This window comes from Pyrgilauda ruficollis, unplaced genomic scaffold (genome assembly GCF_017590135.1).
Source record: "Pyrgilauda ruficollis isolate IOZ18807 unplaced genomic scaffold, ASM1759013v1 scaffold17, whole genome shotgun sequence".
Lineage (NCBI taxonomy): Eukaryota > Metazoa > Chordata > Aves > Passeriformes > Passeridae > Pyrgilauda > Pyrgilauda ruficollis.
Window position 1 is genome coordinate 3111236 of NW_024515875.1, and position 26521 is coordinate 3137756.

The window sequence follows — 26521 nt, forward strand, 5'->3', positions numbered from 1 at the left end:
CTATCTACAATATTTTCTCTCTGCCCAGCAGAGGTCTGTTCAGCAGGACAGTCAAGTGCACTCTCCCCCGCTCACGGGACGCTTGTGTCTTTTACAGTGAAAATTATGTCTATCATATTTACCTTTAATTCCCAATACTTTTCACCCTTACAGACAAATGTACCTTCACCATGAACCAATCTAAATGTGCCAACATCATCACACAAAATGGAAGACATGAAGAAGAAAGAAGAACCTAGGACCACGCCCTGAATCTTCCATCTTGTCTTCATGACCCTCCTGTACCTAATTTCTATACTCTATACTTAATCCTGTAAATACACTATTCACACCCTAGAACTTCTCATTTCTTCATACACAGATGTTTCATCTCTAGATGGATCAAAGTCAAGCCACCAGACACTTCCGGCAACATTCTAAGGTCTCTGAGCCCCCCAAGGGTTCTCTTGGTGACTCTGGACATCCAGAGTGATGTGTTGAGTTCTCCCCCTTCTGTTTGCACTAAAAGTACCTTCTTTGCAACTTGACTCATGACTTGCCTTATACACAAAAACATGCATGGCACTATAATTAAGAGGACAATGAGAACTATCAAAACCTGAAACTCTATCTTCAAAAGCTCTCTCCATAAAGGAGAAAGGTTAAAAAACTTCACCACGTCATCAATCTAAGATTCTGTGATTTTGCTGAGTTTTTTTATCCTATCCTCTATTTTTTGTATATTTTCATGAATTGACTTTGAGTGATCAGAGAGATTCACACAGCACATTCTTTCAAATTCCTGACATCTATGACTATGAGCTAGCAACAGATAATCAATTGCCGCTCTGTTCTGTAGAGTTGTCTGTCTTATACTGTCCATGTCTTGCAATATGTCACTCACTGCAAGAGAGACTGATTGAGCGTGTTTGCTCAGCCAACAACTCATGCGGTCTAATTGATTTAAGGTCACCTCTGACGCTGTCTGAGGTGAGAAAACTGCTGTCGCAATTCTCCTTGCTTTGTCCCAAGTGTACACTTCATCGTCGCAATTTGCATCATAGTGTTTTAAAGATCTTTTTTCTCTATGTTTTTGTTCTTTCTGCCACTTCGAATCTGGTGATAATGAAATTTTTCTAATGCTGCATGGACTTCCCTTGGCATTTGAAGGAATGCCGTGCCAAATTCTATCTCCGCAAATGAAAAAGAATTCTTTCGGCAAATGCACTGGAACTTGGAGTGACCCTCTGGTTGTCATCGTAGTGTTTCTGCACTAAGCCGATGCATTTCTATAAAACTCTTGATTTGGAGTGACGTCGATGGTATTGTTTGTTTTTCTCGCATTTAAAATTTCAAACTCCATGCACATGTCCATTGTCATGGATCTGAAAATCTTCAATTCTTGAGGTTCAGTAGAAATCACAGGAAGAAGATGTGCCCAAGCACACCAGTCATTTACAGGATCTTTAATGATCTGTGAAATCTCAATTGTAGTGTGCTTTGGAATCGGCCATTCGCTCACTGGCAACTCAATCATGCATGCTGAGAATGGTTTTCTTGGTCTGGAATGCGTCAGGTAGATGCTATCTAAATTTGCTGCTTGGGCTAAAACCTCTCAAACGTTTCTCTTTGGCTGATCAATGGGTAAATTTGCCTTGCTGTTCACAGCGATTGACAATGAAATTGAACACATGAGCATTGTGAAGCGTATAACTTCACGTTTGTGAACAAACATTACTATCTTTTCATTCAAAATCCTAAAAAAAAAAATCTCTCAAAGTTTTTATTTTTATTGTTCAGTTTCTTCTGAGTTGTTTTTCGCAGTCTGAATCTCCTCCTCTGTTTGAGTGCTCGTCTCTCTGCTTCTGGGATTAGTGTTCTTTGGTCTTTGCGTTTGGAATGGTTTCACGTGCTGCGCCGACACTTACTTTGGACTTTGCTCTGTGGAAACACAAGCGAAACCCTTGCTCCAAGTGATTAGTTTGAAGGGACCTTCTATTTGTCCTGACTCTGGGTTTCTGATCAAAACCAAAGGATTCTCTCTTAGTTTTGCCTGTGAACTGTTTGATAAATGTCTCAGGATTGGGTTCTGAAGATGAACTATTTAGAAAATTCAACACATACAATGCTTTATTTAATTTCATGTGTGGCGTCGCTTCTGGTTCTCCTCTTTTTTGCCTGTCTAGCAAAGATTTTAAAGTATGATGTGTTCTCTCAATGGTTGTCTGACTTGTGGGTGAATACAGAATACTAAATGTGTGTTTGACACCCCATCTTTTTAGGAATTTGTTAAGCACTCTGCCTGTATATGTTGGATCATTATCTGTTTTTATTTCTTGAGGCACGCCTAATGACGCGAATGCTTGCAGAAAATGTCGACAAGCATGATTTGCTGTTTCCTCTGCATGCACTGAAGCGAAGACTGCTCCTGAAAATGTATCTACTGAAACATGAACATTGCTGAAGACTTTGCAGTCCTCACGGATTGACTGCTCCTGTGGAAGCTGGTGGCTGTACAAGTTGACAATTTGGATAAGCACTAATGATTTCTTTCGCCTGAGTTTTTGTGAGACTAAAGGATTTCATCAGCACTTGTGTATTCTGATGAAAAAATGTATGACTTAACTTTGCTTGTTTAAAAATGTCTGGAAGTGTTTGTGAAATGGGTATTGTCAACCTGTCCGCTTGAGCATTCCCTTCTGCTAAAAACTCTGGAAGTGTTGTGTGAGCTCTGATGTGTGTGATAATATACTCGTGCTCCTTACTTTCTAACAATGTTTTCATGCCTGCTAGATATGAATGTAAATCTTCATCGCTGGTCTCTTTCAAAAGTGAACCCTCCAATCGTCTGACCACACCTGTAATATATGCGGAATCTGTGATTAAGTTCAGAGGTTCCTGAACAATTTGAATGATCGAAGAACTGCTGCCAATTCCACAATCTGTGGAGAGCTTTGAACCATCTTTATATTTGATTTCCATTCTCCTGTCCTTGAGTTCCTCTATGTGATTACTGACTTGTGTGTCTTTCTTGAGCCATCAGTGAACACTGTGATCTCGTCTAGAAGTTCTTCACTTATTCTTGGCTTTGCTCTGTAATATATTTGTGACTGCAACAGTCTGTGTTGCGGAAAATGAACTGTGCAAGCCCCTGGAAAAGCCAACAATGCAATTAACAAGTCTTTTGATTTTTGCATCGCTCAATCAATGTGATTTTTTTTCAAAGGTAGACGAATGATTGAAAATTTCTCTCTTGCTATTGTCAGCAATCTGGTTCTTCCTTTGATGATGATCTGTGTTGTCATTTCTAGATCTGTAAGAATTGTTTTTGAAGGCCTATATGGTAGAAAAATTTACTCTATGATTATTAGAGAGTCTCTTTGAGATGGATTCTATTGAAAGATCAAACCAAGGAACTGTGTTTTCTTTCCCAACACTGCTAACTCAAAAGGCAACGATTCAACGAACTGATGTGCTCGTCGTTTTTGAATGGCATCTGTGATTTTCTCCAATTCTTTTTTTGTCTCTCATGTGAGTGTCCTGGGAGATAGAATGTCTTGTCTCTTCTTAAGAGATTCAGCAATGATGGAATGTCGCTGTTCGTGATTCCTAAAATTGATTTCATCCAGTTGATCTCTTCTAGAAGTTGTGGTAGATCATGCAGATTATTGACTTTTGTGTTGATCTCTATGTTTTGAGGTCTTACCGTTCTCTCTGAGATCTTCCACCTTAGGTATTTCCAAGGTGTGATTTCTTGAATTTTTGAAACACTAATTTCCAAACTTGCTTTTTGTACCTCAGCAATCACACAGTAATGAGTCTTTTGCAGCTCTTGTTGCGTTGATGCTGTAATGAGCAAATCATCCATATAATGAATGATTTTCACTTTCGGGAATTTCTTCTGCGTTGGTGACAAAGCTCGTGTCACGTACCATTGACATATTGTTGGCGAGTTTTTGAGGCCCTGTGGAAGTACAACCTAATGGTATCGCTGCAGCAGTGTTTCCTTGTTGATACTTGGAACAGAAAAGGCAAATCTTGGCGTATCATTTGGATGAAGTGGAACACTGAAAAAACAATCCTTGAGATCGATGATCACGAGTGGCTAGTCTCTGGGAATCATGGAAACTGACGGAAGTCCTAACTGAAGAGGTCTCATGTCCTCAATGACTTCATTGATCTTTCTGAGATCATGCAACAATCTTCAATTTATGCCAGACTCTCAGGTGAATGACCATACTTTTTGGAAGTGTTTTTGCCTTATGATCCATCTGGTTCCTCTTTTTCCTGACCTATAAAAGCCTTTCTCAGGACTGCCTGTTGATGCAGTACATTGTAGGGCTTTCTCTGGCTCACTGGTATTAGCAAGACAATAAGATCACTTCTCATTGGCCTCTGTGACACTATTTATTGAACCCCTCACCTGCTAAAAATGTGCGTTAAGATGCAGATGATATCAAGTCTTCCGCTGACTGCACCAACTCATCAGGCATGTATAAACTACTCAAATGGTTAATCGTTTCTATCAAATCATTACATTCTGTTAGATACCCAAAGTTTTTACCTTCAGGTGTTTGTCTTTAGATTTTCTTCCTACTGAGGCTATGTCACCACTTTCTTCACCTGCAAGTTGAAGGCAAATATTAAATAAAATACAGCTGAACTCAAAACAGAAATGTTTTTAAACACACACTGTGCAAGTTATTGACTACACTGCTTTCATTCTAGCAAATACTTTTCTACACTACAACTTTTAACTGTGTTACATTTCCATTTCAATTCCAATTGAAAAGCACGGTTTGTGGCTTCATAAATTACTTCAGTGGAGAAAAGAAGGGTAAAGAAAACTTGTTTGCAATCAGTCCTTTACGATTTATATCAAACATTTCAGAGAGGAAAAGAGTTTTAAAGCCCTTTCTTTTGTGGCTCCCTAAGACTCATTAATCATTAATGCATAATCCCTGCCACATTCCTAAATATCCCAAGAAAGACTGCAAGGACTTTTGCTCACGCTTCCTCTTAGTAGCTTCCTGTTGTCAAGACCACCCAAGGACTCACAAAGGGAGAAATAAGGCAGACTTGAGAATATGAAAAAACAAGTCAGAATTTTTTAACTCTGTTTTAGGCAGTCTCTGGGTGGGTTTTTTTTGTGAATGAAATGCAACAAAATATTTTTTTTCCTCGATGTAGCCAGACCTTCCAATTCAGCATTAGCTGAAATCAGTCATGCAGGAGCATAAAATATATGACTGCATTTTCAGCCCTGCTTTCTGCATTTCCCTGCACTCACCAGAGGGAAGGACAAAGGACACGAGAATAACCCTGAAAATAGTGAGCAAAAAAAAATCTTGGTCATGATACCCACCACAGCACTGCCTCCTCATACCACTCTTAAATTGCTATTACTCTTTCTGCCATACAATCTTCTTCCCCCAGTACAATTGGGAACAAACCTGTCAGATTGCTTTATTTTTAAACACTATTATTCCCTCAGTTGTAAGTTATTTATCCCTTTCTCCAAATTATCTCAGTCTTCTGTGATAGGATCCTGCCGTTGAATAATGCTAGTTACAAATATTTTTAAAAAAGTCAAAGTCAGTTCCCACTAATGAACACAATCAAATAATGATTGGGGAATACAAGGTCGAAACCTCGCTAAAAGATTTCAGGACACTGATGTCTAAAGTTTTACAAACACTACTGAAGAATTATTGCAACTGACTGCAAACCTCTGCCTACCACTCCCCTAACATTTAATGAATCTATTTTGACTACTACTACAATTTCTACTGACAACTACACCAAGAGTTTCATTTCACTCTTCCATTCTTTATTAGGAAAGGACAGTTGAACGTATTTTGCATGGACTTTCAATGTATCAGGGAATCAGGACTGAAATTTCAATGAGGAATAGAACGATTGATTGCACAGAACCACCCATTCCTCAGACTCTTGCTATTCCTATTCCCTACCTTCAGAAAGGGTACAGAAGATGTATGAAAACTAAGCTTACGATATTAGAAAATGATGAGAAAGTTATCTGCAATTTTCTCAACAAAGTTAAATAAAGGTTAGACAAGTAGTAAATGAAAATACCCACCTGAATCAGATGTGTCTGCACCAGCGTTCTTAGAAGATTCCTTAAAAGCACATGAAAGGAATTTTAACAGCTGGTAGCTTAAGCTATATTAATTAGCCCATCCAATTTTCTGCTTTCACTATTTGCTCAATTTTTTTTTTTTTGGTGGGGGTTGGGGTGGGGTGGTAGTGAAACCAACACAGTTGTATTCCACAAATTGTGACCAAATCACACCATCTTTATTAACAAGTCTCTACACAAACTTACTTGGGAGTCAAAAGAAGCTGTTCTAGATTACACAGATTTTACAAATAATCCTTTAAAAACTTAGACCCACATACTGCCTTACTAAAAAGGCACTTGATGGCTAAGAGCCTATATCCAACTGCTCTCTCTCCCCCCCTTCAAAAATCTCCTAATAATTCAGTTGAAAGCCAGTACAGATGTCGTGGTACAGGACCAGCTGCTCATAAATCATTTCTGAGCTTTTGACTACATAAACACATTTTCCCAAAGAGGCTGACATAGGACGGTTGGGGTTGGAAGGGACCATCAGCATCATCTCGTACCAACCCCTGTGTGATGGCCAGATTGCTCAAAGCCTCACCCAGCCTGGCCTGGAACACTCCATCAAAACAGATGCAATGTAGCAGCCATACCTGGTGTTCTGTTGAGTGCTCATCTTCAAAATCACAGCTCTGCTCCTCTGATATTTCGTAGCATGAATGGGAGGGGAAAAAAAGTTCCATTACTTCTATAATATTAAGCCTCCCTTGCTATTTTTGTTTTCAATTTCTTTTTTTCCCCCCTCTATTTATGTCCTATCACCAGTGGCTCTAGTAATTGGTTTCCTTCTCTGACTCACTCTGGCCAATCACACTATAATGAAACACAAACCAACGTACTCCAGCACACTTTTTATCACTGCTGAAGAGTGCAGAAAACCTGTTTTGTGTGCTTCATGTTCAAGGCACTTGTGCATATCTTCTAGCATGGTGTGTGCTATTTTTACAGCGGAGTGTGATATCTTTGGTTGGCTCAAGCAGCTTTCAAAATTGTCTCTTCAGCATTTAATTATTCCAAAATAAGTCTATTACTTTGAACTTCTTTGCATGAAATTGTAGAAATTTTCCTTTAAGTTTTAGCCCAAGTCTGTCGGACACCTTTCTCAGTGGTCAACCCTACCTGCTATCATCTGAGAGTTAATTAAGGGTATTCCCTCTTCTGTTATTTACTTCAATAGAGTGTAAACCGACAAAGTGTGCAGGACAAGTCCTGTAAAAAAAAAACCCCATGTTTCCCTCAAGCTGGGACCCAGACCACTGATAACTATTCAAAGCACAGTTTTCCAACCAGTGGCTATAAAACCACTTTCTCATAACATTCAACAAACAAGCATATAACTAGAAGGCTCTGGCTACAGGTGGTAACCTTCTCTGGAAAAATTAGCTGCAATAATCCATAGTCAGAAGTATACTTCTTTGGGGGAGGGTTTAAGGGGTATGCGCTGGTTTGGTTTTTGGTTTTTTTTTTAAGGCCAACTGACACCACAACAGTTGAAATGTTTACTCATGCGTCTTTGTGATTCAAATAAAAAAAGTCAGAGCAAGGTATGGTTTTCTTAAGCTGGCTAAAATCTGTGAGACTCTTTTTTATATATTTATATATTTAATATTTATATATTAATATAAATATTAATAGTTATATATTATTTTTACATATATAAATACAAATCTATGCAGACCTGTCTTTTTATAAGAAAGCTGTTCACCCAGCTTTAATACACAGTTAGAAATTTCCTCCCTAGGATGACTTGAAATTATACTTTTCCCAACTTCCAATGTAACTTGAGAAAACACGTATCACCTGTTTTTCTGCTTCCTTAGCTCATCTGTAATGCAGTACACTAAATTTAAAATTAATAAGATCAAGACTTTCTAGCATTAAAGACTACCACATAAACACCATTTTTTAAGAGCTTCTAGACCTTTCAAACCCTGAAGTAGATTTGCAAAGATTAGCAAAATATTTCTTCTAAAATACTTCAAGAACTGGCTCCTTGAAATAAAAAAACCCAACTTTCAAGTTCTACCACAGACTACAGCCAAATTTTTGCACTACTTTGCCCCATTAGCCAAATGGAACAAGAGGTAAAGGTCGGCACCATCTGAAACTTTTTGTACCTGACCCTTATTTTCCAGCTCTACATTTAGATTTCTTAGGCTGATTCAAAGCCTGTGTCTGACCACTGTATAGACAAATTTCTGGCAGTGCTGTGGAGGAAGACAGGTGCTAGGCAGTGCTTTGTCCTCTGGTGCCCCAAATAAAAGTTACTCAGATGAATGCCATAAAATAATACCCAAAAACCCACTACAAAACCTTGAGAGAACAGAGCCCAACATACCTACATTTTGTGAAGGTGGCATGGTGGCATTTTGGCCACAACAACCCCCTGCAACCCTACAGGCTGGGGACACAGTGGCTGGACAGTGCCCAGGCAGAAAGGGACCCGGGGGCACTGGTGAACATGAACAGGAGCCAGCAGTGTACCCTGGTGGCCAAGAAGGCCAAAGGCATCCTGGCCTGTGTCAGGAACAGTGTGGCCAGCACGAGCAGGGAGGTCATTCTTCCCCTGTACTCGGCACTGGTGAGGCCACACCTTGAGTGCTGTGTCCAGTTCTGGCCCCTCAGTTTGGGAAGCATGTTGAGACACTTGAGCACATGCAAAGGAGGGAACAAGGCTGGTGAGGGGCTTGGAACATAATCCCTGTGAGGAATGACTGAGGGAGCTGGGGTTGTTTAGCCTGGAGAAAAGGAGACTCAGAGGTGACCTTATCACTCTCTACTACAGCTGAAAGGTGGCTGTAGCCAGGTGGGGGTTGGTCTCTCTCTCCAGGCAGCAATGGATAGAACCAGAGGACACAGTCTCAAGCTACGGCAAGGGAAACACAGGCTGGCTATCAGGGAAAAGATTATTACGCAAAGAGTGATGAAGTACTGGAATGGTCTGCCCAGGGAGGGCTGGAGTCACCACGTGTGGATGTGTTTTAAAAAAGAATGGATGTGGCACTCGCTGCCATGGTTTAGTTGGGGTGTTTGGGCATGGGGCGCAATCAATGATCTTGAAGGTCTCGCCCAACCTAGTGATTCTGTGTGATTCACTCTACTACACAGCAAAATTTTCTCCCCCCCATCACTTATCCCAGTAAAGATACGTATTTTCTAGGAACATACAGCTCCTTTTCAGAAAAATTTTCAGATGTCACACATCCCGTCCAAGTAGTATCATATCTACACTTTGGTGTACAGACATGTTTTGATTTCTATTCTGGAATTTGATCTCCAATAAAGTAACTGCGTGCTACCTTTTCCTGGAGACATCCTGATTCACTGACTAGACAGAATAATCTGCTAAATTTTGGATAGCCCATCACACAACTTCATGAGATTATTTTAGCACGTATTTTTTTCATATGCCCCCTGATCTAGTAATTTTCAGAAAGCTACCAACATTCATATTTCACCACTACGTGCACAGAAGTCAGGCTTGAAATTTTTAAGATTCAATGATCATCAGACATAACTGACAAATGCAACAAAAACCTCTTTGATTAACTGAGAAGGGGTGCTTATTCTAATCAACTTGTTTTGATAGCACCATGAAATATAACGTACTTAAACACTTTAACTAACATTTCTAAATCCTTAGGAACACAAGTATTGATGACTTATTAGATGGTTTCTCACACAAAACCCAATGAATATCCTAAAGGGTTTCGCATGAACCTGAATCCCTTCCTTTAAGGCAAAACTCTTGGCTTAAGACAATTTGTAATATATTAAAAAAAAAAAAAAAGAACCAAAAAAACAAACAAAAAAAAAAACACCAAAAACCCCCAAAAAACCCAAATACTACCTGCGCTCCTTGGATGGCATTTATTACTCTGCAATAGAAAAAAAAAAGAATAATCAAAGAAAAGCAAAATAATTTTAAGCATTGTCTTTATTTACTTTGGTATAGGCCACAACTACAAAACCATGCCATTCTCTCAGGTTTCCCCAGGCCTAACCAGAAATGCCACAAGTATCTAGTAAAACTTACCTGATCATTCACTTTTCCCCTTACTGTTGCTGCTAAAGCACTGCAAGAACATACCTGGGCCCACATAAGAAGCTAAGACAGAGAATTTCCCTCACAGTCTTTTATGGATTTGGTCCGGAAACTTGGGCAGCAATGCTTAGTAGACTGTGCACGAGGCATTACCAGGAGCGTGTTTAGGGAACCCTAAACACAGCTTCTTTTTGGTCTCCATGAAATCCACTCAGGTTGCCTCAGACTGAATTCCGTTCCTCATGCCCTCACTCTGTGGGGTTCTGAACAGCTTCTGCGTTAACTGCCAAGGCACACCATACAGGCCACGGCGTTTACCTGACACACTGACTGGTGAGACTGCAAAGAATCTTTAATTCATCTGGCATTATTTCACAGGGAAAAAGAAAGAAACTAAAGATGAAACCAGGAACCCCCGTGGAATGGAAGAGCTGACTGCCTGAACAAAGATAAATTGATTCAATGCATTAACTGCACTGAAAGCATTCTGATGAGTTCCAAAAACACACATTCCCAACAGACAGCAATTGAAAAAAAAAATTTCTCCAGGTTTAAAAGTGGTGCTAACCACTGATAAATGCCCATCTATTTTAGCCTAATGTATTGGAAAAAATCTTAAGCTCTCCTAAAACTCTATTGTAAAGCAGATGTTGACCTCCTCAATACCTCTGAAAATATTATATGGCAAGGCAAGATTAGGATATAATCCTATCTATCTATACATCCATAAAGAAATATTGCTGCATGTTGGCTGCATGGTAGGAGTGTAGTGATAAATACCGGAAATATTTCTTCCTTCCACTTTTTGACATCTTTTCTAGACACTTTCTCCCATTCTTTTATACCTAGAAAAACAAAAAAGTAACAGTATTACCACACATCATAATCCCATCTATACTGAATATCACACTAACAAACATTCAGGAACAACCTATTTCAGAATAACAAGGCATTAGCAAATCTGAACTGTCTACCATCACTTTGTTGAAATAAAAAATTAAAGGAAAACAAACCTGGACAACATGGTAATTGAAGCTGAGAAGTCAGGCAAGACAAAGAAGATAATGACATGCTGAGTCTAGCAAGACAGAGCTAAAATCCAAAGAGCATTACAGCCCCATATTCTACCAAGAGGAGAAAAAAGGCAAAATACTTTAGATTCTAGATTTTCGCTGATGAATGCAGACTCCATGGTATCTGAGGTTAATTAAGCCATGATTAAGGCTCTTCAGGATTGAGATCTGTATTCATTCCATATTGAACAGAGATCACTAAACCAAAAACATAACCAAATCTGTACAAATGCAAAGCTGTCTATTACAATACTCTATGAATGTCTCCTCTCCCTCCCAATGGATAATATACATGAAATGTTAAGCCTTCCAGTCTGTAAAAACCTTTGGTGCACAAGTGATACTTCCTCAATCTCTCCGCTAAGTTATAAAAACTGATACAGAAATTCATGTATGTGGTAGTTTTTATAGGGCTGATTTTTGGTGAAGAGGGATAAGGGCAGAAGTGATTTTCTGGTAAGAGCTGTTGAAAGCTTCTCCTGTGCCTGGCAAAACTAATCGCTGGCTCTGAGAAGAGGCATGCTGCTAAGCCAATTAGAGAAGCTGGTAATGCCTCTAGGACAACGCATTTAAAGAACCAGAAAAACTGCGAGAAGCTCTCCATGTCTGCGGCCTCCGAGGAGTGGCGATGGGGCTGGCCGCTCCCTTTCCTGGCAGAGGGGGCACTGCTATCTCGGCAGGGTTCCCAATGAAACCAATCCCCTCGGCCGCTCCTAGGCAGCCGTGGGCAGACAGAGGGGCGAGGGCGGCCGCGGCAGCTTTTCCTCTGGCATGCCCGCAGGAAGAAAAGGCGCGAAATGGAGCCCATGACGGGGACCACACCTTCACAGCGAGCCATGCTCCCGCGCAGAGCCCGGACGGGATCCACCCTTCAACACTGCAGAACGCTGACCAGCCATTACAATGAAAACCTGGGTAAATATTGTCATGGGCCTACATGGTTTAGATTGATGCTAACCGCATGGGAACAGTCAATGAAAATTTAAAGAGACTGTGTACCGACTGCGCCCTGATGTTTGGCATAGCAGTAATTTATCAGAGCAGTATTCAGAATACTGAGTGAAGATGAAAATACATTATCCATTCATGCCGATCAGCTTCTGCTAATGTCTCCATTTCTTTGCTTTCTCTCAGTCTTTTCATTTTTGATCCTTCTTCCTTCAAGTCATCCAAACATTACCCATCCTGAACATTGCTAATATAATAAAATAATATTATATTATAATTATATATAACATATTGTAATCTTATATATAAAATATACATATATATAAGAATAATATCATAATACCATCCTGAACTTTGCAAATAACCAATGTCTTGTCTAGAATAGAGCATGCGACAGAATAAGAGTGCACACAGGAGTAAACTCTTGGTACTATACCAAAGTCTACATATGATATGTCATGTGTTAGTGAACAAAATTCAGTATCTGTCGCACTTAAATATTCTGCAACTGCCAACACTTGAATGCTTTACTAAATCTACACATACAGTATGTAAAAATTGTAACTTTAACGAGTTCTTACCTTCAGGTGTTTCGTAAGTCAGGGTGCCAATGGACACCAGGATATCATCTTCGAAGTCATGATTGTACTAAAGAAAAAGATGCATTAAATATTAGAACAAACTATCAAAGTAATATCTGCAATGTCTGTTTTACATATTGTTTTTAGGACAATTTTTTCTTTTATCCTAAACATGAAATTATCAGTACGTTGCTTTATCGGCTAAAGGTAGAAGTCAGCAATCTGGAAATCGTAACTCCTAGAAGAAACCGGTGTATTTTAAGCATGTGCTCAAGCCATTCAACCTAAGGCATAAGCCAGCCAGTGCCAAAACAGGGCTTCAGAGAATTTTCAAAATGCAGTTAAGTCGCTCTCTGAGAGTTTCAACCCAATTTCTGCTGTAGAAACGAAAAGCAGCCCCCAGCTAAGTAAGACCAACCACTCATGACATGTAAAAACGTCTGATGTGCACTAGCCAATGTGAAAAATGTGTATTTTATGATTGGCTTTTCGCTAGTATTAAAATGAATATTATATGTGTATGTTAGAAAGTTATGCTGTATTAAATAATTTTCTTAACTAGTGTATTAAATATATTTTTAGGTTATAACATAATATTAAAATAGAAACTATGCTATGTAAGATATTTAAGAAAGGACTCACACCAGATAGCAGCCACAGGACACCTAAATCTTTCAGAGAAAGGGAATTTATTGCTCCCTTATCAGCAGAAAACTAACTTCTTCCCACCTCGCTCAGACTGGGAGATGGCATGAGGATTAAGAAGAAGCTGACAGTGACCACAGAATCCTGTGTTTGAATAGAATTTATGCATCATGTATGAGATGTATGAATATGCAACAGGCGATTGTTTTTAAGGGTTAATCCTCTGTTAACCGGGGTCCTTTTTCGGGCTTGTGTTGCCCAGAAAAAGATACCCGGACGTCCGTATCTCTTTGTTTTTATTGTCTCATATTGTCCTAATCTCAGTTGTTCAAATTTTAGTACTGTAATTATATTACTATTTTTATAACCATTTTATTGCTATTAAGCTTTTAAATTTTTAAAAACAAGTGATTGGCGTTTTTCACAGCCGAGAAAATCGATCTAGAGCCAGATTTAGCCCGGCGGCAGCACAAAACACCTGTGGAACGGGAAAGGCCGCATCCCGGGATAAACGCGTGTCTGTGCACGGAGGAGGACCATGCCCACACCTTAAACGCAGAACGTCTCCCAAGGGAGAAGGAATCACAGAGGGAGGCCCCCACTTTTTGTAGTTTCATTGACAACCCCCCTCTAACGCAAGCTAATAGGAGTTCAGGCCACTGAAGTCAGCTCGCACCTGTGACTAAGTCGCGTATCCAGCACGGGCAGTCCCAGCTGTCCGTTTTGCGGCTGCATTCCGGGAGCTGCCTCTTGCCAGCCCTATTCCGGGAGCTGCCTCTTGCCAGCCCTCTCCTGCCAAGGCACACGAGTGCGCGGCCCCGCACAGGCGGCACAGCTGCTCCCGGTCCCTGCTTCCCCGCCCGCCTCAGGACGCCGCCCGGAACTCGCAGCCACCCCGGTCCCACAAATCACCTGGTCTAAGATCTTATTCATACACGCCAGAAACCGCGCATTGCTGCGCCGCAGGCCCTCCTCCACCGTCTCATCAAACTCCATGACGGAGGACCGTTGCCGCCGGCCGCCTCCCCCCCAGTTCAAACCGCCCCCCCTGGCCGCCTCCGATTGGCTTGCTAAAATCAGTTCTGGAGCTGTAATCAATGGGAGTCTGCGGTGGGCGGGGTTTGTATTCTGATTGGCTGCTGCCGCTTCTGAATGCCCGATCACCCCGCCCCCAAGTCCTGGCTTTGGGCGCCAAGTCCGTCGCGGCGCGGGGTGTCCTTGCCCCGGGCTCCCATTGGCTGCGGCGCGCGGCGCGGGGGCGCCCGGCCCGCGTCCCGCTGAGGGGGCGCGCCGCCGCCGGGGAGAGAGGTGCCCCGGGGCGCTCTCCGCCCTGGGCGGCTCCTGGCGGAAATTTACAGTGTTGTGGCTGTCGGATTCGGCACAGACGGCCAGAGGAGTCGGGGTGGGGTATTTGGTGTTCAGCGGGAGGTCATGCCCTCCCCAGTCGCTCTCTAGTTTGTTCGCGAAGGCTGCAGGCCTCTGGGGAGGAGTGGAACTGGCAAAGCCAAAGCGTTACCTGCCCACTGGTGCTGGTATTTTGGATGCCATTCTGTTATTTCCCAATATTCTCCAAGTAACCATTGGTTTTCTATAAATAAAGATTTTTTAAAAAGTAAAATATCATCAGCACGTCATTTTCCCTGGAACCTCCCACTAAAAAAAATTGCCATTTTGGTAAAGACAGATGCACTTTTCATAATCCCTTACTGTTTAAAGCTGATTTGTATTTGCTTACTTATTATTCAGTTGTATTGAATTTTATTTTTTAAACGGACTTAAGAAAAGTGTGGACCTTTGATCCGCATTTAAGCATTCTTACTAGTATGACTGAAGTTTTCACAGCTGACAAGATCTGCACTAAGGCCTTACCCTGTTTCTGGCAGGTCTTACCCTTTTTCTGGTTCTTCATTAAGGCCTTACTATTTTTCAGGGTATGATGCATGAAATACTGCTCTCAGTATGTTTAAATACGCGTGTTTTAAATGTGATTTAAATCACACGTGATTTAAACGTGTGTGCTGAGCAAGCCAGCTAAAAGAGTACTGAATGGTTGATTTCAGCATGCAGGAAAAGATGAGTGTGGTAATTCCAAAGTAACACAACAGATCCCACTCCTACATTTGTCACTGTATTTCCACCAGGATGACTGCAGGACAAATCATCTTTAAAAACGAAGAATCTCACTGAGGAGCACCTAATTCTTTGTTCTTTATTTTCCTGATACGCACCCAGGAGTAGATTTGCAGAAGCTCTCAATGCTCTGTCTTTACATTCACTTTGATGGAAGCTGTGCTTTGAATAGATCAAAGCTTATATATAACTTCCTAAGATTTAAAAATAGGGGGGGGAAAGTGTAACTACCCTGAATAAATTAGAATCTCTGTATCGCAAATTGACAAAATTGATAAGCACTCAGTAGTTTGAAGCAAGTGCCTATAATCTTTCCTTTCCCATTGGTAAAATATGCTACTAATTTCACTCCCTTGAATAGATAAAATATAATTTCTATGATACTTCTAACATGGTCAATTATTGAGTTAGTTTGGAATAGTAGTAGGAATTTTATTAGTAGACAAGTAGATCTATACATAACTCAGGGCCAGCTTTACATGATGTGCAGAGAATGAGACCTGAAGCCCCACATTTAGAGAAGGATAAAGGGAAATAACAGGTAACTAACTATTCAGTACTTCCAACTTTCAAAGTGCTACTCATATGGGAAAAAATGCATCATTAAATCACTTGTGGGGAAAAAAAGAAGCATCAGAATATCTCTGTTTTTTCACTGGCAGGTTTAGAGTTGTCATGGCCTTCATGGTGGTCTTCTGTGGTCCCCTTGTGGTGCTTTGATAATTTAAGGTTAAATACAGTGCACACGTAGGATAAGAATAATTACTTTCCTCTGACATTTCTTAGCTTAGGACCCACTCACTTCACAGCCTAAATAATAGAAGTAGCCCCTGACTTATTTTATATTTGAGGCAATCATCAACCTAGGAGAAAGGGGGTGTGATCCAGTTATTTTAGTTTTATCCAGAAGTTTTGTCTATTTTGAATTCATGGTACACTTCAGTAGAGTGACAGGAGCACTAAAGTGCAAAAAATTTCTTCTACCACCTGTATGAGAAAATGAGATTGACATTCAGCAGCTGTGCATGGACATTGTTCTAAGCCAGCAGTAACTGGTACATTTGATAAGGTGTAACCAAAAAATTTTAAACTGCCTGACCTTAAGAACCACAAAGTCTACAAAGATTAGCTAATGCTTGGGTGAATTTATGTTGACTGCAAGCAAGATTTTGGATCAAACTGTTGACAAACTAAAGAAAGTGGCACAATGTTCACTGTTTACAGAGTAATAAGTAAACAGTGAACATTGTGCCATTTTTTGCTAGAAAAGAGAATGTATTAATATGATACAGAAACAGATATTTCAAGAAGAAGGCTTCTTTGGTGCCTGTGTAGCACCAGAACCTTATCCTCTGTTCTGTCCAAGCTCTACATCTTCTGCCTTTCTGTTGAGTAGGTTTGTGCAGAAATGTATGACAGAAGATTTAACTTCAACTATCCTTTAATTAGTTTGACTTGTAGAAGAATAACTTGTGGCTCTGAGTTGAGTGTGTTATTGTTTACCCTATGGTTTACTGCTATGTGTTATTGTTTTATTCATAGTGTTTATTCATATTTGGAGAGGCCTGTGTTCTCCCCAGCTCATCATGTAGTCCAGCCTCAAGCTGTATTTTATCCCTTTAATCCATTTATCACTTAAAAAAAAAAAAAAAAAAAAAAACCCAAAAAAAAAAACCAAAAAAAACCATCTGCACTAAGTGATCATTTTTACTGTTCTGCTCTGAACTCTTTCCAGTCAGTCAGCAGTCAGGATCCTTGACTACTTAGGCATCTGGAATAATAAATAATTTTCTGAAAGCAACCTCTGAAGAACTATAGAAAAGGCAATTTGCACATCTATTTTCTGTAAATGTTGATCTTCAGATACAGCCAAAACATCACATTGAAATGACAAATTCCTCTCTCTTCAGTATTTTTCTTTGGAATGGGATTCCATGCTGCTCCCTCTCTTTGTACAAGGGAGTATGAAGGCATAAAATAACTGCTTTTTTCCAGAAAACTTTGCACATCTCAGCTTGTGTCAAACCAGTGAATATAATTAGAAACTCAGAGACTGTAAAAAAAAAAACCACTGAGGAGAGTTGGAGCGGGGAGTAGTTGTAGGCATGTAGGAGAGCTGTGGAGAAGGGAAGTGTGAGCATCCCAGGAAAACTCCGCAGTAACAGAGTCAGCACAGACCAGGTTTTGCAGCAGGCACTTTGTATCGTTCCCTCTGCAAAGGAGCCTTGCCTTCCCTGCTCTCTGAGAGGTGGGAGGGAAAGCACCATTTTATTCCTCCTTACTTAACAACTCCACACAAAGTCATAAATTAGTTTTTTCACATAAGGCAGTCCTTGCATGAGTTGTCTGTTACACAAAGAAATGTTTCCAAACCTTATCATAATTAAACACACTCAAGCACTCCATAACTCTGCTTATATAAAACATGAAAGAAAAGAAAACCAAAAAGCAACCACACTTGGCCATCAGGAAGGCATCAAAAATCTTCTTGTCAAGTAAAAAATGTGACTGAGCTTCCAAACACAGTCCTGGGATTAATAACATTATTTCTATAATTTCCCTATTTCTGCAAATTGTGTGCAGTCCTGCTGGAATTGTGTGCAGTCCTGCTGGAAGCACATTTGGAGCGGGCTTTAAGGCTGCACTTACTGGATCTCTTGTTTTCTGAAGGCTTTGTACTGCCCCCAGTTGTCAAGAACATGTGTAATTTTGTTCGGGAGTAATTTTATTAGTTCCAGTCTAATCATTCCTCTGCCAGAATGGGACTTCACTATTTTCATTTTTTGGTTCTGATCTACTGGATCTGGCCAGGATGAAGCTAACTCTTCCCAGCAGCCCTTTGCTGCTAAGTTTTGGGTTTGTGGCTAAAGAAGGTGATGCTGGTAAGACAGTAATTGTGTGGCTATTGCTGAGCAGTGATTGCACACACGAGGCTTTTGCTTTTTTCCCCCACTCCCCACTCCAGTGAGTATGAGTAGGCTGGACCTATGCAAGAAGTTAGGAGGAGACCAAATAAGACATCACCTGAACTGAGCAAAGGGATGTTCCATGTTGTACAACGTTATGCTCAGCAATAAAACCTGGGGTAGAGGAAGAAGAAGATGAGAGGTTTTTTTCCTTTCAGGTTGGCCATTACTTGGAGACTTCTCTTATGGGAAATAATGAGTCATTGCTTTTGTATCACTTAGTTCTCATAGGATTGTTTTCCCCCTTCTGTCACTTACTTAAGTGTCTTTATCTTGACTCAGTTTTCTTACATTTTCTCTTCCTGTTTTCTCCCCTGTCCTGGAGTGCATGTGGATGCTTGGCTGCTGGCAGGACTCAACCTACAGCAGGTTATTTCTGCTGTATAACCTGGTTATTTCTGAAGCCTTCTGATCACTGAAATATGTCTGACTGTCAGCTCATTTATAAAGACAGGTCCCAAGTTCAACCACTCTGTCTGTGGATAGAGGAATAAGCAATTACTAGGACAACAATCACCAAGAAATGGTCAATCGTTTTTCCATCACATAAGGGAATGCAAAGAAGATGAGAAGAGAGAACAAAAGTAATTTTTAATCATTTAGGACTCAGGGTACAAAGCTCAGAAATCTGACCAATAGAATTGTATTACTATTGAAGCAAAGGATGAGAATTTCCTTGAAAAGGAATGAGTGATTCTTGTTCCTTTTTCTACTCACCACTGTTCTCAGTTTTCAGCATCTGTTGAAACTGTCTGGATTGACTTTTGCTCCAAATTCTTCACTCTCTCTGGCATTTTGTAGAAGTAGCTCTCTAGCTCCTGCTTGGGTTGGCAAAGAACGGAGTGTCACCAATGTGCTGAACAAATGCCACAACTCAACAGTCATGTCATGCTTCTCTTGCATAGGTATCAAACTGCTTCACAAAACATGGCAAGAATTACTAACCTTGCCTTGGTAGACAGAAAACCCACGGCAGAGAGTGAAGTGATTTGCCAGGGTTGTGCACATGCTGTTGGCACATCGGTGAACAGGCTGTAAGCGCACCCTAAATTCTGGTCTAGCATCCTCCTTCTTGACAGTATTAACATCTAACTGATCATAGCCAATTCACCTAGGTGCTCCCACACATGTCAGTAGGGAAGGCTCAGATCTCCCCGCTGGATGCTTCCTCCTGAGGCATGCACAGCTACTTGTCGTGTCCCTTTCAATCTGCCTGTGAAGGAAAGGAAGCAGCCACTGCGTGTAACCCCATTCATTCCTGCCAGCTTGCACAAGTGGATGATTGCAGTCAGGTACATTGGAGGTAATATAAAAGCACATTCATCTGTAACAGAGACCACTAAAAGATCATCACTGCTACCTAACCTCTGTCCTGCATGAGCTGATTAAATTGTTTTAAAATATTTGAACATGGTACTCATTGTGATCAATGTCATTCTCTTGATCAGATCAGTGGGAATGAGGAATAAAACCCCATTTACTGAACAACAGATACTGGCTGTGTTTCCAGAACAAGCCAAGGGCTTATTGAAAAGAATATTGATTGAGCCAAGAAAACATTGAGCAGTTATAAAAGTTTAATCATATTCTCGTTCAAGCCTGTCTTCAGTGCCAGGAATTAAAATTCCCCTATCTCCTGAGGATGGAAGATACATTTCCATAATGGTCTGTAAGCTTCCATTGCTTAGCATCTGTACTGAATGGTGGAATTATTCATTGCAAGTGATTTAGCTGAGATTTATACACAGTGCTTTCTGCACTGAGTGTACAAATTACGCACAAACAAGCTGTGATCTCAGGAATGTTTCTCATTTGCAGTTGTTTAACAATGGCTGCACAAGCCAGTGTTAGCCCACAAAATACTTTTGAAGTGCTCAGGATAAATATTTGGTCTTCATGATTGAACAACGTATGGTCCCTCAAATCAGATGGAACTCCAATGATTCCTCAGCTAGAAAAGATTGGTTTCATTATAAGGATGTGTCTATGTCTTAATTAGAAAACTGCTCATAAACATTTACAGTTGGCTGAGAGAACTACTGTGTGCAGGGAGTGAAAGGTTGTGTTCAGAATGGCACAAGTGCTATGGTAATGTCTGGTTATAGAGGCTCTATGGGGTTAAAGAGCAGAAGTGTTTCCAGGAGAGAACAGGAAATTGTTTTTCTGAGCTCTGGTTGTGAAGACTTACACTTTTCTAAGCTAAGTTCACTGCTGTGGAGAACAAAAACAAAATAATAGCTATGTCTGAGCTACTGTTTCCCTTCCCCTTTCAAGAAGCAGTCCTCGGCTTCTCTTACATCTGTGGCAATCTTTATGGAATTCAGTTGTTGCTGGATCTGTCCTGCAAAGGGAGATGTGAATGTAGCCAGGGCAGTGGTATCTCAGTGGCTTCCAAATAACTGAGACTGCAGCATTAACGAGGATGGTAGGGTTACATAGGGCATGGGCACCTTCTCTACCCACCAGGAAGTCCTCAAACATGCTGTGGTGTTCTCACATGTTTTTGTATAGCAGGCTAAGTCAGAGTTATGTGGTGTGTACACCTATGTGTTGTAAAATTGACTTATATCCTTCCCAAAAAAGGGTGTGCTGTGAATCCTTCCCGCTTTGCAAAGCTCGTAGGAATTTATGGCTAAAGGGTCAAAGGGTCGGTGGGCACCATCACTTTACAGTCCTGATTGTACAGTTCCTAATAGAACCTGTGCTTGGAAATGCCCCATTTGAGGACATGTTCCCGGTCTACACTGTTACACCATGGTCCTTCCCATCATCTAGCACCCCTAGTGCCTATTGTGTAACTCTGAGCTGCGTGTCTTTTTATTGTGCTGCTTTGACAAGATGAATGTTGTGCTCCCTGTACCTTAACCCAATATGCTCAGTTAAAGATTCAATTTGCTTTTTTGGCACAATTAAATAATTCAGAAAGAAACAAAAGTATTGCTTTTTCTGCCTTACTCTTATGATGCAGGAGGTTAACATGTATTTGCTTAGACATTCCTCTGTGATTAGAGGATGTTTGGTAAGGTCAAAACAGACTTACACTGTGTAGTGGGGGGGTTCTCAGCAAGGAGATGGGTGCTGGGAGGGAGCAAAGGAGCTGCTAATGAAGGCCTTAGTACCTTTTACTTGTGTGTTTTAAAGGATTACATGGATTAGCAGTGTGTGGAGAAACAACTGCCTATCGGGAATAATTTACAGATATATAGTAGGATTATATATAGGGGGGAAGTTAGAACTTTAGGATTTATACAGCTCACTGTATCCAGTCCCCAATTATGGGGGTTGTATCTGGTCCCCAGATTATGGAGGTTGTAGTGATACTGAGTCTCAACAAAATCTCCTTTAAGAAAAATTTTGCTTATTTGAGCTGCTCCATCTCTGTGCTCTGTTCAATATCACAGAAACATGTGAAGATAGATTTGTAGCCAAATACTAATCTCATAAACTTCACAGACGTTAACTAACACCATCTGTGGCAGTTTTTACTGCAAATTACCACAACATGTGAAATGTTTCTCAGTGATTAGTAGAGCCTTGTCACGGGAATAGTGTCACGAGGCCTCCTTGCACCCATGGCTCTCATTTCCAGATGTCTCTGTTTTAGATATAAAGGAAAGGATGCTTGATTATATCTCTTCAGTAAAAAAGAAGATTCTTCTTCTCAGTGTACCTTGAATGTTAATGCAAAGCAGAAATGAAAGAAATTAAACCAAGCAGCATGAGTAGCACATATGAAAGTAAAAAGTTTTCTCTATCACAAAGCTACTCCCCAGATGCTGAAAAACCATTTTTATCTGTCCCCTCCTGCTTGTTCTCAGGGTCTGTTTCCCTCTCCCTTGATCTTGCAATAGTACTTTGGACAAGTAGAAGAAAGCAGAAAGGATTTGCGGGGGAAAAACCCCACCTCAGCAACAAGCAGACCAAAACAGAGAACAGGAAAAAAGATACGAACAATCTCTTCTGAATCCAGAGTCACCAAGATCATTAAAGGGATGGATCCCGTCTTCCAGGGGAAAGGCTGAGGGAATTGGGATTGTTCAGCCTAGGGAAGAGAAGGCTTTGAGGTGGCTTAATTGCAGCCTTCTGCTACCTGAAGGGTTCCTATAAGAAAGATGGAGGGAGACTTTTTACAAGAGCAGGTGGTGACAGGACAAGGGGGAGCAGCTTCACACTGAAAAAAGGCAGATTTAGATTGGATATTAGGAAGAATTTTTTTTCTGTGAGGGTGGTGAGACTCTGGAACATGTCCAGAGAAGCTGTGAACACCACATCCCTGGAAGAGTTCAAGGCCAGGTTGGGTGGGGCTATGTACAACCTGGTCTGGTGGGAAGTGTCCCTGCCCATGGTGAGGGGCTGTAAGGAGATGATCTTTGAGGTCCCTTCCAATCCAAGCCATTCTGTGATTATGTGATTCTGTGATTTGTTGGAATGTTACCCCCTAACTTTTATACCTGCAGGAATGTAATTTCTTGCAGCTCCATCCTCGTTTCATCTGTTTAAGACCACTGAATAGCACTTCTCTTTAGTCCTGGCAACTGGTTCTTGCTTATTGTGCACGTTTGGCTTCTCTCCAAGGGTGTCATAGCATTTGGCACTTTTCTAGAGAGGAGGCTGTGAAGGGGACAGCAGAACACATCGTGAATCTGAGTGGGCACAAATATGCTTTCTACAGCAATCAAAACCACCAGAAAATAGTAAATTGAGATTTATAATTGTGTTCTCCAGAGGCATTTACTAACCCTGGCAGACAGAACATGTTTCTGAGAGTTTCCCTTTTTGGGGAGCAAGACTATGCATTTATTTTGCTTATTTTTTTTAATAATTAAGCTTCTTAAGATGGTGGGTCTCATGTCCTGACCTACCACTAGAAGAACTTCCTCTTTCCACTTCTGATCTAAGAAAAAGTAGTTCCTAACTTGTGTACTTGGGAATCTCACCATCTTAAATAATGAAAAGAAATTGACTGATGGTTAAAAAGCTTGGATTTTTTGTGTATTTTTGTGTATTTTTTCATTACTTAGAAAATGACTAAAGTATTATATTCTTCCCTAGAGTGTGATTGCTAACTGACATGGCCATTAGAAGCTGAGCTGGTGAACAGCATATGAAAGGGAAGACTGACCTAATTAGAAAATAAATGAGGACAAGGAAATGAGGACATATAAATGAGGACAAAGGTGCTCTTTTCATATGAGCACCCTTAGTATAATAAGAACAATAAAAACATGTTTAATTGCAAATGTTTAACTATTCCTTCTGTTAGCAGCTTTTTAATAGTGATCTGTATTTTAAATTGGAGGGTTTGAAATCTTAAACAATAGAAGCAATTTGTCAAATATTTGTAATTTAAATAAAAAAGAGAAGAAAAGGTGCAAACGTTTCCAATATTGTCCAGAACCAGTAAAGCTAAGTGCTAGAGATATGCTGCAAGTGTAAAGAAAACCCCAACCAAACAAAACAACAACAACAATAAAAAAACCAAACCAAAACAAAAAATACTTTTTATTGCTTTGGGAACAAAGATGGAAGGGGCATGTGAATGGCTGGTAAGAATGAAAAGCTGTTCCTGAAGCCTGATGGGAGTTTAGTCTCTTTTGATGCCCTTAAAAGTGTGTCAAGCCTTTCCATGAATATTTCATTGGCTTTTAAAAGGAAAATTACCATGATTCTAATACATCACTTGTTTTTAAAAAATGTTTTCAAAATACTTCTTTCATTCCTTCCCTACATCTTTCATCAGTAGCCCACTGAAATATAAAAGGTTAATAAAAGGTTAATGAGTGCTATACAAAAGATTAACAAGAGTCTGAATAAATCAAGAATTTGATATATTCTTTAGATGTTAGTGAAAAATTCTGTTCTGGTTTGCAATCAATGGGATCATTGACTTATATGGGACCACAAATGGACTACAATTTCATATTCATTTATCATTCTGAATCTACTCTGAGTTTTCCAGGAAAGGTGAAATTTAAAACATCTGTAATAGCTATGTATATGCCAGTGACTAGATGGCTCATGGGATAGGAGATCTAAAATACTACCATTTTCTCTTTATGTCAGTTGATTACACTTAGTTGCCAATTGCCATTCAGAGGGCACTTGTGAGGAAGAATTGAATGTGTTTCCTAAATAAATAGCAGTTTTCCACAGCATGGAAAACTCTCCATGCCAACACATCAGTTGCTACCTTATTAACTTGCACAGCTAATGAAAATAATCTAGAGAGGAACAATGAAAAACACATTTTATTGAGCTGTTGATCATTCTCAGTGAATAAACAGAAGACATCTTGAGTGGTTAGTTCCCTTGGTACTGGAGAAATCAGGTGCAGTACCAGTGCAGAAGAAACTGCTGGGCAGATTATCACTATTTCAGATTCTTTATTTGTAACATTGCTAATCTGATTTTTTCTGAATGCTGGAAAATTTCAGAAGACTATTTATGTTTGTACCTTTGTGCAGGAGATGATAAAGAGATGACAGGCTAAGGTGTCTGACCTCTTTTGAGCTTTACCTTCAGTGCCGTGTTGGAAAAGATTTTGGTTCTATAAGGACAGCAGGGAAAGCCAAATTTCAGACAGACCCTCAGATTAAGTACCATATATTTCTGATTTTGTTGTGCACTTGTCAGGTATTGTCTGAGGTACAGAACATGAATGTGCCCCTCTATAGCCTCAGTCTCTTCTTCCTTTTCCTCTTTTCCCTGCTTTGACATTTAGGCTTACCTTTAGAATATATCCTTAGGGACAGAGATTGTCACATCATGATATTCCTTTGGTGAGGCCTGATCTTTGCTACCTCCTTTCCCTTTTAAAGTTTTTTCCCTCGCTTCTTGTCCTTTATGGTTTTTGGGTGGTCTGTGACTCCATCCAGTCTTCCCTCACAGCATCTCCAGTATTCTGCACAGGACATGAGTTTCTGTAAACAGTGGAGCTTGAAATGTTTCAAAGAATTCAGGCCTTAATTTCAAACTGGAGCCAGATGGTTTAGGAACTCAAAAGTTATTGTTTCAATAGAGTGTTGTTTTTAAGCGCAGTAAAAACTGCCTAGTAAGGTGTCTTGAATTGTCTTGCAGGTTGTGGACTCCCTGTCCTTGGAGGTGTGATACATGGGTGTGATTCGTGCTGATAAAATTGGAACAGTGATCAATATGGATATAGTAATCAATGTTCGGAGATAACAAAATGGTTAAAAAGGCAAAAAAACTAGGAAAACGGAGGGGAAGGGTCCTCCCATTATCTTCTGCAGATGTTTGAGGCAGGAAAAGGAGTCAGATAAAGTTTGCTAAAATGTGAGTAAACTGGTCTAGTGGAAGGTTCCCTGCCCATGGCAGGGGATTTGGAACTAGGTGATCTTTAATGTCCCTTTCAACCCAATCACTTCCATGATTCTACTGCAGAGGAGGTGGAAATAAAGCAGTGATACAGCCACACCTTTAGAATAACTAAGTTATTCTTTGGTTACCTTTAATGGCTGACTCTTCTGTCACATGGCTGCTGTAAGGCAAAAATCAGTGCAGGCCTAAGCAGGAGATGTCACTTTTCAGGTCCATCCATGTAGTCCAGCGATGAAGTCCAACTCCTGGCCCTGCACAGCACCATCCCGAGGAGTCACACCCTGTGCCTGAGAGCATTGTCCAAATGCTTCTTGAGCCCTGGCAGCCTTAGGGCTGTGGCCACTGCCCTGGCGAGCCTGATCCAGTGACCAGTCACCCTCTGGGTGAAGAACCTTTCTTGTGCAGGGCTTCTAAGCAAAGCAACTTGTAATTTTCCATGTGTCCCCTGATTTTACTGATACACTTGATGGGCAGCTGAAAAGTTTAGATAGAAATTATGGCCATAATGCATTTATCTTAAGCAGCTGCTATCAAACTGTTTAACTAGTCAAAGGAAATGTATGTTAATCAATTTACAAAAAAAATTTGGGTAGAATCTTATGTATAGTTGCCAACATGTGGAGTTACTGTAGATAAATAATTTTTGAAATTATGTGCCACAGTGTTTACAT

The 26521-nt window shown here is 40.4% G+C and overlaps 1 protein-coding gene across 2 annotated transcripts in view; it reads right to left on the bottom strand.

Moving 5' to 3' along the window:
* LOC121351695 (Holliday junction recognition protein) overlaps nt 1-14454 on the bottom strand; it is a 24952-nt gene extending 10498 nt beyond the window's left edge. For both annotated transcript variants that reach the window (XM_041464050.1, XM_041464049.1), the window contains exons 1-7: nt 14329-14454; nt 12772-12838; nt 10950-11014; nt 9975-10002; nt 6718-6764; nt 6080-6119; nt 4544-4602 (exon numbers count right to left, since the gene is read on the bottom strand). In XM_041464050.1, coding sequence (XP_041319984.1) covers nt 4544-4602; nt 6080-6119; nt 6718-6764; nt 9975-10002; nt 10950-11014; nt 12772-12838; nt 14329-14412 — 390 coding nt within the window. In that variant the 5' untranslated portion in view covers nt 14413-14454. The remainder of the gene's footprint in view (nt 1-4543; nt 4603-6079; nt 6120-6717; nt 6765-9974; nt 10003-10949; nt 11015-12771; nt 12839-14328) is intronic.
* Between the last annotated feature and the right edge of the window lie 12067 nt (nt 14455-26521).